At 43.4% G+C, this 17,252-nt stretch overlaps 1 protein-coding gene across 3 annotated transcripts in view; it reads right to left on the bottom strand.

The window, feature by feature from the left end:
* Positions 1-17,007, bottom strand: part of LOC124223773 (neurotrimin) — a 118,337-nt gene extending 101,330 nt beyond the window's left edge. For all 3 annotated transcript variants that reach the window (XR_011177684.1, XM_046636018.2, XM_046636019.2), the window contains exon 1: positions 16,348-17,007. Coding sequence is in view for 2 of the 3 variants with exons in the window: in XM_046636018.2 (XP_046491974.1) it covers positions 16,348-16,519 (172 nt within the window). In the remaining variant the exon portion in view is untranslated. The remainder of the gene's footprint in view (positions 1-16,347) is intronic.
* Positions 17,008-17,252: the final 245 nt, after the last annotated feature.

Below are 17,252 nucleotides of genomic sequence, written 5' to 3'. Positions count from 1 at the left end.
TTAAATTTCGTAACGTGTAAAATTGTCGCTAATTTCTATAGAATTTTTCGACATTAATTTTTATTTTTTTTTTGTCTTCCAATTCACTACAAAATCATTAATCTGCACACGGCGGCCGCCATCGATGCTTATAACACTACGCCAGGCTCAGGTTGGCGGTGTTATCTTCTCGGTAGACTGGTTTTAAGCAGCAGCGCTGATCACGAGAATGGAAACTGCCTGAAACCGAGCCGAGAGCTGCACTACATGCGCTATATGCGCTGTTCCTGCGCTGCTGCACCGGGAACGAGATGCCCTCTCTGCCTCTCGACCTCCGAGCATAGTCCTGGTCGAAATCGACCAGCGGCGATGATATCGCCGACCTTCGGGATAATTATTAATTGTCCCTCGTGGATGGTCAGCGTATCGGCGTAATCGAACCCGCCGATTTTACACCCTCGCGACGCCTATCGCTTACGATCAAGCCCCGTAACCAGGCACTGCGGCATACATGGCTCACCTTATGGCCATCCAATTTTCTAACGCCTGATATGACCCTGATCGAGAAACGAGACTGTTAATTTGAGCACTCGAGGTCAGAATATGCGAATCGTTCGTCCTTATTAGCGACTTGACGAGTCTACCCTTTCTGTCACGCAATATCGCACTGAGACAAGTTTTACGGCAAGATAGTATTCTGTGGCTTTTCGGCTCGCTGATTACGAATCTGAAATCAGATTAAAATAATTCGAGTACTGAATTTTCGAAATCTGATTTCAGAAATCCTGGGACAAAGTTTTTTTTCTCCGGGCTCGATCGAATTTGAAATTTTCGTACATCGTATTGGATTAAATATCCAAAAAATGGATGTAAAACAGGTGGTAAGAACGCTTACCGCTACGATTCAAAGCGTTACGAGTTCGCAGTGTAAATTTTCGAGGACTGTATAATATAGTCGAGTGATCGTTGAGTCGAATTCAATTCGGGACTTGAGGACTGCGGGTGATGATAACAGCGATAATTCATCACGTCTGAAATCAGCGAGTACGCCGCGCGTATAACCTAGTCATCCTATCGTTAGTGGTGTTAATTTGAAAAAAGAGTCACGTAGGTTGTACCCTGACAATGAGACCCGGGAGGTGATTCGTCCTGGACCCTCGTCGACCTCTTTGTATTAGAGACGAGGCGCAGGCCGCGTGATTATTAACGCGGGTGTTGGTTGCCCCGGTTATCTCACGGCGAACTTCCGTGAAGTTGTACGCGTACCTGCCAGGCTGTATGGCTTTTACCGGAAGTGATTTCGTTACCTCACAACCTACCCCCCGAAACTTAACTTCCTTTCCGACACCCATGGTCACCCATCCATACGCGTGTAACACCGCGAAAATACACGAGACCTGGATCGAGCTGGTATGATCGCATGTTTTTTCTCGATCCGTGCTCGATTTGCGAATCACCTTGGTCCGAAACATGCCCAAAATGTTTCAGTCATTTTTACCCAACAATTTCATCATTTTTCTTCACCTCAATTAAGCGTGAAAATTTCCGCACGATGTGGGAATGAGATTTGAGATAATTAAATTTGATTAATAATAATGATCAAAAGTTTTTTTGCCATGTAAAAAGAATTCTATGGTTCTTCTGAATACACGTGAAATTTTTTAAGAATATTCTGGTTATTTTGAAATTTCCGAGAATGAAGTAGAAATCGTGAAGTTTTTTTTATACATTTTCCTAAAATCGTTGTACATTACAATCGAGAAGCTTCCGAGGCACTGAACGAATAGTTTCGCAAATGCAGCCTTTACAAAGTAAATTTTCGAAAACGGAAATTTCAAAATAATGAGAAAATTAAAAAAAAAATTCATGTCCAGTTAGAAAAATCAACATGCTTTAAAAATTTTTTAAGCAATGTTTTGTGTAAACAATTTATTGATAACTAATGGGCATTATTGTTTTTGAAATTTAATTTTCTCATCGTCTTTGTTGTGGCTGATTTTGTTGCCTGTAACTTATCATAAAATATTCAACATTGTCGACGGGACTGACTTTTGTTTGAGAACGTATAGCAACTAAATCCTTAATTCCTGGTAGAAAAAATTGATTTTCATTTTGGTATGCATGTATGATATGTTTGTACGCATGTATAATTGCATAAACACGAGGAAATAAAAAGACCGTTTGGTCGAATCACCTCATAAACGTGAAGAATCGTTTTCATTTCAATTTCAACTACGACGGTTAAGCCCTCTGCAGGAATGAGGATATAGGCGCGGTTTATTATACCTCGATATAGTTTTCTCGTCATAAACTCGTCTTGGCCTGTGCTAAAATCCTCCACGTTTTCGTGCGTCGCCTATACATTCCTATACACACCTATACATTCTCCTGGCAGGCGATCAGCCGCTACGCGGTAGCGACGTCACCGGAAGTGCTATACCTATAAGGTGCACTAAAACTGGATGCTCGGTGAGAGCGGCGAAATTCCGTCCTTCGATGCCATGCTGCATACCCTTTTCGAATCCCTCGTTTCGAACGGGGTCGAAGATCGCGATATTAATTTAACGATGTATGCATTAAAAAAAAAGAGAGATAGAAAACAATACTCATATTTCGAAAATTCTACGTCATTCTGAAATCAAGATACAGTTCTTAAATACACGCCCCGAGAACGTATTTTGAAAAATGTAAATCTTTTTCGTTGCCCTGATTTTTTTCGTAAATTTTGGTGTTTGAAAACAAAGAATTTACAAATAAAATCATATATTAGATGTATATTAGGCTGGTTCTATTTTTTATGTTATTGTAGTTTTGTGGGGGGGGGGGCGATTCTAATATGATCATGATTTTATTCGTAAATGCTACGTTCTCAAACATAAAAATTCAAGAGAAAAATCCGGGACAGAGAATTTTTTTTTAAATTTTAGCTCGGCTGTGCAGTATTTTTTTTTTTTTTTTATAGGCTTCAGATATTAATAAAAAATCATATTTCACATCTGAATATCCCTTCTTTGAGCAACGTATAAAAATGGTGGTAGAATAAATAACTAGGGCAAATTTCGAAAAACTACGGTTACTCCTACACTGAGAAAAATTTCATTTGTTAAAGTAACTAGAAAAATTCATTAATAAAAGCTATCGTCAAAAAAACTGTTTGAATATTGTTGAAACTACGAAAAACGAGGTACGCTTAACAATTTTGCGCTATCGTCGATCCTTTTTTGGTAATTGCAACGCAAAATCAGTTTCCGAGGTTTACTCTACTTTTTTAGTCAAACGAGGCCTTAACGTCAATTTATCGTTGCACAAGCATTGAATTTTCGCAACAGTTACAAGAAAATATAGTAACAGCGATCGTAATGAGAAAGAATAGTAACGGATACCAGACTTTCCGGTAACAGGTAGCAAACTAATGTTCATTTTCTACCTAGAACTATATTTTTCGATTGTGGTAAAAAATGAAAAATAGTTAAGGACTGAGCGGTAACCGGAAGTAAAAATTTCTCTCAGCTTAAGGTAGTTGGTAGGAAATCTTTCCCAAGAGCACTCGATCATCGAGGTCAAGAAAACCACCGTTGACCAGTAAATCATTCGACAGGCAGGGAGAATCGCCTAGTGATTATATCCGAAATTGCGATGCTGCGGCAGTATCAGCGACACAGGCGTCGTCGGCACGGCGGCGTCAAGGGAACCAAAATCGATGAAACCCCCTTCTTTGGTGTGTCAGTCGTGTATCTATAATGTCCGGGTGCAGTGGGTATTAATTTTGATTTTATACCACGTGTGCCTGCGTGTGTGCGTATACATGTACATATACGGACCGCGTTTGTGTTTGCGCAGCGGTAGGATATGCGGAAATTATATCCAGACGACAGAGAGAGGTGCGTAGATGCGCGCAACGTGGGTGAAAGGGAAGAGGGATGAAGGAAGGGCGGAGGGATGAAACCCTACGCCGTGCAACAAAGGCGGTGGCGGTGGCGGTGGTGGCATATTATCACCGGATTTCGAAGGGCTGAAGGCAAAGCTTCGACAATAGGTAGCTGCAGGGCGGATGACGGCGATGCTGATGCCGGTGCAGATCCTGCGGGATCGAAATCCGTCGCCTGCTCCCGGCGCGTAATGCCGCAGTTGTGTACCTACCCTGCTGGCTAAGGGGTGAGCCTGATTATTGTAACAATTATAAAACGCCAAATCGTGTCCGTGAACCGTGAAAATATCGCCAGACGAAGTCAAGACCAGGTACAAGGATTCTTGTATCGAAGGAAGTTTTCTTATGTTTCTTTCTTTTTTTCTTTTTTTACCTGAATTTTGAATGACCATGAGAAGAGAGAAAAATAATGTGTAGATACGTAAATCCATTTCTTCGTCTCTCGAATTTCGGTAAAAAGAAAGTCAAATATAATTGCGAGATCCTTAAAGAGTACGCGAATTCGATGCTTTACGTGCCAAGGCGAGAGTTGACGGGAATATTTTCTCTCTCTGATTTACTTCAACAACGTCGGGTGAAAAGATTTTATACTCGCAATTCCGATTCGCGTTATACGCAGGAATAACGACTTGGTTCCTTCTCTCTCTGCTTTTCTCTACCTCTCTCTCTCCCTCTCTCTCTCTCTCTCTCTCTCTCTCTCTCTCTCTCTCTCTCTCTCTCTCTCTCTTTTTCTTTCTATCTCTCTATTTGTTAAATTGACTAGTTTAATGAAATGTTTCGATAATCATGCGCACACGTTGGGAATGAAAAATATGTACACATCGAATCGTTGCAAACAGTTCGATTGAATTTGCGAGTTGGGTAGTTATATCAACACCGGTACACTGCAAGTTTGCACATAACGCGTGTGTGCTTTTCTCTGTGGCCGCAGGGACCGTGTCAACTGTTCCAAAATTCTCATACGCTGCACATTACAGTGGTTCACTAAAAAATTTCATCTCTTTTTTCCATACAAAACAACCTTGCCTACGAAAAACGTCTGTTGATATTATTCATTTTCGTCTGTATTTTCAAGCGAAATCGACGGTGCGTTAAATTAAGCATTTTTTTTACATGTTATTTCAATGTAAAAACGAAAACTCTAAAGCCGGGATCTCTAAGTTTCATCTGATCGGGCTCGAATGAGCGGGAATTTTTTTTTTTTTTGCATCATATAAACAACAGTCTTATGAGAAACTCGCAGTGAAAAAATTTTTTTTATACATTTTTTGACGAACCATTTTACTGCATATGTGGATTGGTAATGCGTGTGATAATTATGTTAATTTCCATCATCGTAGGTACTTTTTCAGCCGATTTCATAACGCAGATGCAAAAATCGGCGTTTGTTTCACTAAAATGTTACATTACGTAACAAGGGAATAAAGTCGAAGATTATTCCCGTGGATATGATTTCATATTTCCCGCGAATTCGGGAGAAAAGTTCCACTCTTCGAATACTTTCTTCCCCGCAGATGAGGGTAAAAAGCTAAGAGGGAACAAAGTGCCAATTTCGTCCCGCTTTTTATGTCAAAAAAGTCAACGTTACAGTTCAGTCGGGAGTGAAAGTACGTTAACCCGCACATACAGGGGGAAATTTATTTTTCGAACAACTTGACGTTCTATTCCGCGCGTCTAGCTACCCCGAAACAAATGGCTATTGGGTAAACCGTTTGACGATTAATTTATGCAACGAAAACAAATAGCGTTTACTGCCACTTAATTGAATATCCGATCCTGTGCAGCACCGCGTCGGTGTAACTGCGTTAACTACCGACGTCGTAATGTGTACGATGAGTCGGTTACGTGTATTACATACGTCACACATGCGTACGCAGTGCGTTGAATAATGCCAATTTGAAAAAATTGCCTCGTCGTCCCCTTTGTAATTGTACACGCATTTGAAAAAATTAATTCCGGACTCCATTTTTCTCTCCGAATATGACAAAGCAATAATGTACGGTATATATGTGTACAAGAATAAGCTTCGTCGGATAATCATTGGCGTTATTTTTTAACCTCGAGAATACAACGCAACCTTTGGATTTTGTTTTTTTCTCTCTCTCTCCGTGGGCGGATATACAGTTTTTGAAGGAAGGAATTTATTATTATAATTTTTTCCTTCTCACAAAATCCACGCACCTGCAAACGCGCCGCTCCAAGGTTTTACACGCCGGAGGTTGATTAATTTGTAAATATAATAAAGCTTCCCCTGTGTTTGGTATGCAAATTACACGACCATTTCATTCCTGAAGCCAATATGCCGCGTATTAAGTGAGAATTTATTAGGTCAGACTTTTCATCCGTCCATTCGTGACTCTTTATCTCTCGCGTGCCTTTGATACGCTCCTTTTTTTCTCTTTCCTTCTCTCTCTCCCGATCCAATACCCGTGCAGATAATATTTCAGGATATGCGAGTGTCGAAATTGCCAGAAAACTTGAAAAAACGACGGAAAAAAAATCTGACGAGATAAAAATAAAATGAAACAAATAATCAACCGAACAAACAGCGAAGGGGTAAAAGAAAAACGAAAATTTACGCTAGAGGGCGAATCGTGTGTGTGTGTATTTTTTTTCTATCACTTTTAAATACTTTTTGGTTTTCGTATCTTTTTTAGTTTTTTCCTTCAGCCCGGCGCTAAACGCTCGACGGTGGGTATTTATTGTTTTAATTTACCATGCTACTACGTACAGACGTATACGTTTAATTATAGAAGGTTAATTTTACGCGACAGTGGCTATCACTATAGATATGCATAGGTACTGATTTATATTGTACACGCACGAACGTGTATGATACAGAATATTCTTCCTCGGCCTAAACGAATACGCACCCCGATCGTATGAAATGCCGATGTTTTTTGAATTTGTCATTTTTTTGGTTAAAAGTTCCTTCGCTCCATATCGCGCAGGTGGCAAAAATCCGCCTCTCAGTATTACCCAAAATATACAGTCAACGAAGCGTAGTTGGATAGAATCGGCGTCAAATATACATATAGCAATATGCAGATCGGGCTGCGTGTGAAATGGAAATCGAATGAAAATATTCTGTGAAAAGAAGGAGAATATCCGGAAACAATAACAAGCAAAGCAAAACCTTTGTTATTATATTAACGGAGTTACTCGGAGAGTGGAAAAAAAAAACATATTCGCTTCATATTCCGTCGGGGTAATAATTAATGAAAGCAAATCTTCCTCCTTTTTACCTATAATCTATATGTATATATCTGTACATACAAGTGTAACTGAAAATAGCCCCGCGACGTCGGGGAGGTCGGTGTTCGGCCGGCAAATTTGAGCGAATGAAAATAGAATGAAAATAGTCGCTGCAGCTGTTCGTTTCTAACGCCGTCACGGGACACTGACGAAGAATCGACGCCCCGAGGGGATAATTTACCAAAAATAAGCCGGCTGCACGTATAAACGTCGGGCGAGAGAGCCGCGTTCCATACTTATGAAAATTAACTACCTAATTAAGATGACAGCCGGGTGACGGGTGAAAGAGAAATTTTAATGCATCGATTCGTTCGCTAAAAACGGGAAGAAAAATTTGAGGATTCGTCGAGTTTCGCGAAGAGTCGCGAAACGAAAACTAAATGAGCGCGCGGAAATCAAAGGATTTACGCAAAAAAAGATTGCTCGTCAACAACCTTTCAGACTTTGTAATGTTTTGCCCTTTTCGATGGAGAAAAGAAATAATTTTTTAAGTTAAAAAAAATTTTAGCAGTGTGAATAAGTCGTCGTTACTCGTTTTGTTCGTCAATCGATCGTTCGTAAGTGACAATGAGATTCGAATTTTCATTGATCTTGTCAATGACCGAAGCATCAATTTACGTGAAATTAATACTGGTCGTAAGTAATGACCCGATACTGTGTTTCAAGATACGTTTATGTTATCTAAAATACATGTCAAGTCATTGGTGTAAAATTAATTTTGCGAAACAAACGAGCTACCGCTCGTTGAAATTGAACAAACTTTGCACAAAATATGTATTCGACAGTATAACCCGTCAGAAATTATTCATTACTGAACTATTGACCGCTTCTAATAAAAGAGCGAGTTTCTTTTTTTTTTTAATTTTCTACTTATCGCTGCCGTTTATTCGTTGTTTTTCACTATCCTATAAGACTAATTTTCCATCAAAAAACTCGTCAACTCTCTGGTAGGAAAAGAAATTCTCTTCACAAAAGAACAATCTAATATTCCAAATTTGGCGCGCAAGTTAGAACAGCTCGTTATCCTGTTGAAAAAAAAAAAAAAAAAAAAAAAAAAAACCACTTTGAAAAAAACAAACAATTGTCTCAATAACGAGACCTCGAGGAACGCTTTTGCATAAAAAAATTAGAAGAGCCAAAACTTTCGGGTTAGCCTGCGTTCAAACGACCACACGACGTTAAGTCATCAAGTCGCGTGAACTTTATTCGGTTACTGGTTCTAAGTCTCTGAACGTTCATTTTCCCGATTCGAGTCTTTCTCGAATCCACATTACGCCTGTCGCACCCTGAAATATTCGTCTCTCGTTTCCCGATTCTGTTTCGAGCTTTCGTGCAGGGAAATAAGAATCTGAATTTATTCAATTCCGCTCGTTAACGGCACCCCGCGATTCTCAGTACAGAGAGAGAGAGAGAGAGAGAGAGAGAGAGAAATGGGTGGGTGGAGATGTGTGGCGACGTCCTCTCGCCGACTCCCAACAACAATGCCGAGCATCCGCGCCCTGGACGTTTCCGTTCCGCGAGTACTTCCGGTCAATTGTAAATTACTCCCGCGGTGAACAAATACAAAGCTTTACATACATCTCGGTTAGTGAGCAGCGGCAGCAACAGCAACACCACCGGCAGGGCTAAAGTGCACGCGCCCTCAACGAGGGGTGAGAAAAAAGGAGCGATGGACCGAATCGTGGCTAGTTATTGTCGTTATTTCGGAGGTAGAATCGCAAGTTACGCGCTGCATCTCTCCGGGATATTATTTTCTCCGAAAATTCTTTGATGTGGCGATCAATTCGGAATGATACCCGACTGGGTTTGAATGGCTCAAAGAGCCGCAGAGCAAAGGGTGAACGGCTCGTGTGCATTCCGGAAATATACACACACATATATATATATATATGTATATATATGTATATGTATGTATATCTACGTAGCGAATACGCGCAGCGAGCAGCGCAGGGATAATTAAAACGCAATCCAGCGAGCAGAGGAACTGATACAATGGTTAAATCCACCCTTGAAGGTAGCCTCAGGGTCTTCGAGTTGACGTGTAAGCCCGGCATTCGAATTCGACTGTATTCGTATTATGCTTCGTAAATTTTAAGACTGTGCGCATGTAGGGAAGCGTTAATCACCCTAATGGTTGATATAATTAACACCTTGGTTAACTCCCGAATCCCGTATTACAGTCGAGACCTTGCCGAGCCTGAGTGGTGTGATTTTCTGGAACGAGACACGGAAGTCAAGCTTTTACGAAACGACAAAGTTTCCAAGATTCCGAAAATTTGAGTTTCGATACAGTAAAATTCCGAAAGTTAAAATATACTCCCGCAGCGTAGCTTACTCGACTATTGGGTGTAAAAAATGAGAAGAACCGAAAATCAGAATGACCAGGATTCCGAACGTAACAAAGACAGATCATGAAATTTCACGGAAAACAGAAAATCTTGGATCATTCGGAATTTCGATGTTTCAGATTTGATAATTTTCTCATCTTCGGACTTTCGAAACTTTTTGACGTTTCGTCAAAATTCGACTTCTTCGCTTCAAGTTTCGCTGTAAAAAAATTTTCGAAATTTGAACCCCGCTCCTCCACGTTCCTGAAGCATAGGGGGAAAAGGAAAAAGAAGAAGAAAAAAAAATAGAACCAAGGTGCGATCGTAACGCTCCTTACCGAATAGTTCGGTGTTTGGTGAAAGGAAACGGGGGTTCGGATTCAACCCCCTTTCGATTTCCTGAACGACGACGAAAGGAGCATGGAACGAATCTCCAGAAGGAGCGCGTTATTCGGGAAACCATCCCGAGTCTCGCCCGCATACCCTGTTTACATAGATTTTTCCGCCCCGCTATTTCCCCGCAACGGGGGAAGTCCTGCCCACCAAGCACAGCCGACGTTCGTTCCTCGTCCCCGCCACTTTAATTCGCATTCTCGGATTTCCAATATCAAGTTGAACCCGGCGCCGCCCCTTGCCGCCCCCGCATTATCATATTTATAAGTCGGTCGTGTCGTCCATCGCGGGGGTCGTCGACCCCCATCCGGCCCCACCGACTCCGCGGTCCAGAATGCAACTTAATAACTTGTAACGGGGCATGACAAACCGCCCTAATGCGTCCGTCCAACGACGACGTTTCGGATCCCTCATCCCCCCCCCCCCAAAAAAAAAAAAAAAAAAAATCCCCCCACGTTATTCTTCCCGCGTCTCTAAATATTTCTGCTTATACGCCGGTCCGCCGCCTCTCGCTTCCGGGGCTTCCGAGATTAATCAAAAGATAATTTTTGCTAATAATAAAAGGGCGGACGTGACGTCACGTGCGAGTTATTACGACTCCTACCCGCTTGCGTTTCTACTCTTCATCCACAATCCGACGACGAGGCTTCAACGTGTACGCAGATTAATTGCGTCTCTGTTATACCTGCCTGCCTGCCCCCCCTCACCCCCTCGCCACCTATCCTCTTTTCTCCCCTTACATCCCTTACGCTGTTGCTCGGGGTTCGTGGAACTGGGACGTGACGGCACCCTTGCCTTAGTTTCTGTTGCTCCGGCTGCTGCCCCTGGTATATTATAAGCGTTGGCCGAACGTCGAGGACGAGAAAAACGTCCGATATGAAAGAAATATTAGCGAGAAGGACGACACGGAGTCACCTAACCCGTGTTATTCCGCTTTTTATCCATCCCGTATCTCTTCCGCTTCCACAGAGGCAAGATTTCATTTCATTTGCTTCATTTTCTAATAATTACATTGCGGCTGCAATGTTCGGATGTTGTTGGATTAATGCGAAGCTGTGCGTATTGCTTCGAAGCATTTTTTACATGCGGTTTCTGCTTTTACTTGGCCAAACAGTATAGTTTTTAGCAATGGTGATGGTGAATATTGCAGAGGTCTTCGAAACATCGTGTTCATAAATTCGTGTCAATTGATTCAAAAAATTAAGAATATTTACAAATTTTTCCTTCAATTAAATTTACAATGAACAAAAAGACGTAGGTATACTCGTTTAGAATGGTTAAAATCGAGTTGCACGTGGTACAAACATTTTTTGCAAGTACAGAATATAAGACATCCGCTTTCCATTATAGGAATTACAAATCATTTTTGAGGTAACAACTTCACGGTTTTCCGTCGAGAAAATAAATCGGCTCAAACTAAGTTTTTTGTACATAATATTTTTCTTCAATTCGAATTGAATTTCAACGGAATAGAGTAAATAATCTGAACGATTCAGGTCTTAGTAACTTATTGGAACTGGTAAAATGTCAGGGAAAACTAGGTTTCAGATCCTGGAAAACCTAGAAATGTGATGGAATCTTTTTCCCAAAAACTTGTGGCTAACCGAATTTGAAGATCCTCGAATTATCGAGCATTCGCAAGAAGAGCATCTGAAAACATTTCACATATCGTCCCCGTGACATCGAGATCGATAAAAAAAAGGGCGTTAATTATCAGTCGAGCCGGAACGAGGATACGAATAAAAAGTGTGCTCAGCATCAAAAATACGAAAAACGGCACGCAATTTGAATTATAACTCACGTCGTTAAATCCCTAGGTCTGACACAGAAGCGGCTGGCATAATTTATCGAACCCTACATCGGTCCGCGTAGCATTTGATCACCGCGATAAGTGTCTCCGGATGGGTTGTACTTTATTTTTCCATTTCTATACAGTGTACAAGTACGTGCGGAGCCCCGTACCGCGTCGCTTTGCCGAAGCAAGGAGGGTAAAAGAGTCGGGGATGAGGCAGGTAACTTCCTAACCGAATTGTCAAGTTGGTGAGAGAGGTTGCAGGGGTGTACATCAGGGCCGGGGAAAATGCCGGGGCAAAGGCGAAGAGACGACGACGACGACTTGCAGAGGCCGTCAACTTCCACGCGGGGAACGAGAAGCCGAAGAGGAAATGAGAGAGATGGAGCGATGTAAAAAAAAAAAAAAAAAATCAAGAAGTCTCCTGATTCGGTAAACATCATCTGAATATCTGATTGCCCTCTTTAAATTCGCGAACTGGCCCCTCGACTGGATTATATATATATATATATATATATATATTATATATAAGGTACAATCGTTAGGCAGTATTTTGTTCGTTTTTCCTCCTCCCCCCTCCCCGCCCCCCTTTCGTTTTTTATCGTGTTTATCTTTTCACTTTTCCTCATCCTACTTTTCTTTTTTTTTTTTCGCAACGAGCGAGGTAGAGAAGTTGAAATTATTTAGATTCTCTAACACAATAGCCAAGTTTACGAGGTCGGTCGACTCCCGGCAGGCTGGTCGGAGGTTCGCGCGCATTTCCATAAGAATTTAATAACACCGCAACACAGGGCGCAATTAATATACTTTTTTGCCCTGTTACCTCTCTCGGAAAAAGTACGAAGACGAAGAAGGAGAAGAAGCCGCTGAAGACGCGGCCCTTCGTAGAAATCTCGCTGGATATCAAAAAAGAAGAAGGGGAGAGGAAAGTTGTACCAGCAGAATAAGAAGCATAGGAAGAAATCACGTAACATTCGTGTACGATTTAACATTTGTAGAGTACAGGAAATGAGGATGATTGATTTTTCGCGGTCGATCGATTCGACGATCCGATCTCGATTTTGAAGATTTCGTCCGGATCGACGCTCGCCAATCACGGCTCTCCCTTCTTATTCCCAGCTATTACCTCGGTACCAGCTACTTTCGACGGTTTTCCCGACGGACGTGAAACTTGGCAAATTGTTAAACAACGTTAGCTGGCGGGAACGTCAAACTGTCTCTTGCCGCGCGGGCTACCGGGAAGGCCGGGGTTTGAAAATGACGTAGAGACGAGCTGTGAGAGAGAGAGAGAGAGTGAGAGAGATTGGGAGAAAGAGAAAATAAGAGGGAATAAGATCGACGGAGGATTGAGAGGAGAGACTTATACGGAGTAAAAGTGCCGGCTTGGATACATAGTCGGGAGTGTACGAACGTACGCTCAACACACGCATGATGAGCAGCGGAAGGAGGGCTAAGAAGATTTTGCGACTGCGGAGAAAGAGAGAGAGAGAGAGAGAGAGAGAGAAAGAGGAGAAAGAGAAGCCGAGGGTGTGTGTAGAGCCAACAAAATTCCGTCCGTCCTTTGAAAGCCAAATTTGTAATCCTTTCGCGAGGGGCTAAACCCACCCCCCGCCCGTCCCTGCCTCCACCTTCACATCCTCATCCTTCTTTGTCGGCTCACCTTCTTCTTCCTTTGCCGCGGTCGCGCGGCGGATCTAGCCGTTGAGATCTGCACCTACAGCCTCGATCCCCGTGTCGTCTTCTCCGCACTGGTAGGGTATATACGACGGAAATCCCAGGGTTGAGAGATAAAATATTAATGCTTCACGTAGAACCGACTCACCGGCATCAACCCCCACGGCTAACACGTACTCAACTAACCCGAAACCTCGGGCAGTCGGTTGGGGCGAAGAGGATGAGTGGGAGAGAAAAAAAGGTGGAAGAAAACAAGAACTGGAAGCAGAAGAAAAAGAAGAAGAAGACGAAGAATAAGAATAAGAATAAAAATAAGAATAGGAAGAAGAAAGTGGAGGGGGAATCGCGGTGCGTGGTCGAGAGAAAGAGAGTTGTCGGTGGTATACCTAAAGGTATTTCCTCGGCAAGTTGGTAAGCCAACTTTCGAAATCGCGGGGATTTTACCGAATAAGACTTTTCCACGACGAGGGGCGCGAAAACCGCAGCGGCGACCGAATCTTTTTCTTCTTCTTGGCGTCGAACAGATTAGGCTCCGTTCCGGAGGTCCGATATCATCGGGCCCAACGTCGTCGTTCCGCGGCTGCAGGCTGCGTGGCAGTATCAAAGACTAATCCTCCGCGTCTCTGACTTTTCCAACCCCCAATCAAAGCGGAAACTCTCTTTAATTTCGCAACTAGGTATCGCCCCGCCGATTCCCGCAAATCCTTTCCCCGCCCCCTCGTGCATCTCGCGCGTCATAAGTCGTCACGATATTACGGTAATAGCGGTGATGGCCCTGGTATTATATTGGTGGTGATGGTGGCGGTGATGGAAGGTATGCCCAATGTAACAGCCGGCGACGATGATCAAAGATAATTCCTCGCCAAAAGATTAAAGATTGATGCCACGGGAGAAGACGAAGTAGCTACGGTGGTGACGAGGAGGTTGAGGGTCGATCCGCAGAGCTGCTTCTGCCCCCCGCATGGGGCGAGATGAGACGATAGGGGGGTCGTGGGGGAGGGGACGGCTAAGAATCAAAGTCTGTCGAAATATAAAATGCATGAAGCGTGAATCTCCAGGGGCTTCCCCCGCCCTCCGCCGCCCCGCGGGCACGGAACGAACTAAAGAGAGAGAAAGAGAGAGTTAGAGGGGAGGGGGAGGGAAAGGGACCGCTGAAACATATGTACCCTGGAGGCATTTACTTATACAGAGGCAAGGAAGGGCTGGGCGTGAAGAACGAGTGTGGTTTCGACTGATATCGTAACACGTAGCGCATGTACATACATATTATCCTTCGCGAAAAAAATGGGGTGACATGCGAAAATGGTGTTTTTTTTTTGTGCTTTTTTGTGCTTTTTTCTTGGAAAACAGAATTACACTATTCTCCGCAGGTTTCTCCTTTTCGGCCGAAGACAAGGAGAGGTGGAAGAAAGAACGCGAAATTTGCGCCCTGCAAAATTTGATGTATCATCGTAGTTTGGGGGGGGGGGGGGGGGGGGTGGGAAAGATGCGCACGTATTGCCGGGTGTCCCGCTTCCCGTAATTCACCTATCTTCTCCGAACCCTCTCCTTGGTCCTTGCGTCTGATATTAAGGGACTTACTTCTATGACTGAAACAGATGGCACCCCTCCGGCTACGAGATAATGCCCCTCCACGTTGCTGTTGGGGGGTGAAACAGGCGGCGGTTTTCCCCCTCTCCCCACCCCTACGGCCGGTTATCGTACCGCCTTTAATAACTCAACCGTCGATTAGATAACCGCGCACGTATAGGTAGGCTCGATTATATCGAAATGAAGGGGGTCGGATTAGAAGTTATAATGTTAATGCCTCCGTCGTATAGCTTCTAGTCGTTTCTCCTCCCTCCCCGACTCCTCCGAGGTTGCGGCATATCATTCTTCATCATTGCTGGGAGGGAGAGAGATACCGAGGAAACGTGAGGGTGAACGGGAAACAAAATTGTATAAGCCACATTTCTCCGAGTACTCGGACTTTCTAGGGATATTAAAAGACAAACAATTTCCGTACAGTCAACAATATTGTATTAATATTTCGTAATCTTTGTTCAACGTTGCTGTGCAGAGAATTTTTTTTTTTTCCCTACATTTACAGAAACACACGTGTGATCTGGTGTTGCGCATTTCTTATACCAACAGTCATCTGTCTTTCTTTTTATTTGCACAAGGCAATCTGCGATTCTTGCTGGGTTGCTTCACATTCAGGGTAACAGTCATCTTCCCCAACTACCGTGAGAATTTCAAAGCAATTTATTCGAGGGGTATGAAAATATTGCGACTAGAATGTGGCGGTGATAAAATAGCTTTGACGTCTTATCGAACGTTGCTGTTCTCTTCGTAAACGCGTAATTGATTGTTCTTTGTGTTAAAAAAAAAAAACTCTAATATTTACACCTGTATATATAGCAGAGAGGTGCAAAAGTGCAACAAAAAAAAAATTTCAGACATGATCGTCATTCTTGGAATTAAATTTCACTTAATTCTTGACACATCGATGTACTTTAGCATGGCTGACGTCATATTATTCTAGTTTCAATCTACTCTGATTGCTTCGATATTTGTTCAATCAGACATCAAATAACATGATCTGATTATTTTTAAATTCTCTGCTTATTATTCCCATACATTTTTTTAATTTTATTTTCTTCGTAAAGAGGCTAAATCGTTTTCTTCCCTCTATCCCTGACAACAAACTTTGTTTGAATTGAAAAGACGGACCAATAATCGATTTTTAATCATTCACCGTGTTCGGATGATTAATGTAATCGAATGTCATCTTTTCACAGGACGAAAATCAATCGATTTCGGTTCTTATCTCTCCACGGCGACTGCGATCTACACTCTATAATTGTATTTAAGTGTACATTTGGAAAAACAAATTCTGACCTACGCTTAACGTGACTCACGGTAAACGTTCCCCAATCCAAACACATCGTCTTCGTAAAATGAGTTTTCCGCGTTGCGAAATGAAATTGTATCGAATCGAACGGCGAGATTTAAATTACCAGTGGTAGCTGCAGCGGCCAATTGTCCGATCCTCAGGATCTGCAGGATGAGACTAACGACGAAGCAGATCTGCGCCATCTTCGGTACCCTGATAACAAGTCCCAGACGGAATTCGGGACGCCGTGTCCTGTCGGATCGGCTACCACAGTCCTTGAATCCTGGCTCCGGCATCGCGTCAGTTGGATCTCGGCACTGCACTCGGATCAAGAAGAACCGGCACCCTCGACGCTGTTTCCTCCCTCCGACCGTTGAGCATCGATGCCGAAGAACACCACCGAACGTTTAACTTTATTCGACAGTATTGTTCGAGTAGTTTTTTCAAATTACAAGTCCCGGCGCGTGTTTTTCCCCGCAGCAAATTCCAGTCCCACTTTTTATTACTTTCGCTTACACGTTACAGGGTCAAAATTTTGTAAAAAATCAAGTCCGTCCTGAACATCGTTCGCGTCTAGAAACGGGGCGGAAACGCGGCTGCCTCCAGGAGCGCGCTCGCTCTTGTAACCCTGAGAATCGATAAAGTATATCGTCCGTTGCGGCCGTAGAAATCTCTCCGGAGAGGCTCGCAGACACGCGGCGAGAACGCGAGGACGCGGTTCGCTAAGACTAGCTCCGGATGCTCGGCGGGCCGCTCTGTCGGGACGCCCGGCGTCGACTGGCGTCGAGCCGCATCGTCCCCCGGAGCGTCGGACGCGACGCCGCGCATCTCTGCCACCCCCGTTCCTGTTTCACCCTGTTTCACCCCTCCCGAAACCCGCCGCGAGAGCCAATCGCTTGGTAGGAGAGGCCGCACCCGCGACCGCGGAGGCGGGACTCTCAAATTAAGATTTTCGACTTTCTTAGCGTCCGCGCGGGACTCGTCGTCGGCACGTGACCTGCCTCGTCCCCCACCCCCCGTCCCGCGCAC

Source organism: Neodiprion pinetum, chromosome 7, assembly GCF_021155775.2.
Source record: "Neodiprion pinetum isolate iyNeoPine1 chromosome 7, iyNeoPine1.2, whole genome shotgun sequence".
In the NCBI taxonomy this organism is placed as follows: Eukaryota; Metazoa; Arthropoda; class Insecta; order Hymenoptera; family Diprionidae; genus Neodiprion; species Neodiprion pinetum.
This window is presented reverse-complemented; position numbering and strand designations above follow the sequence as displayed.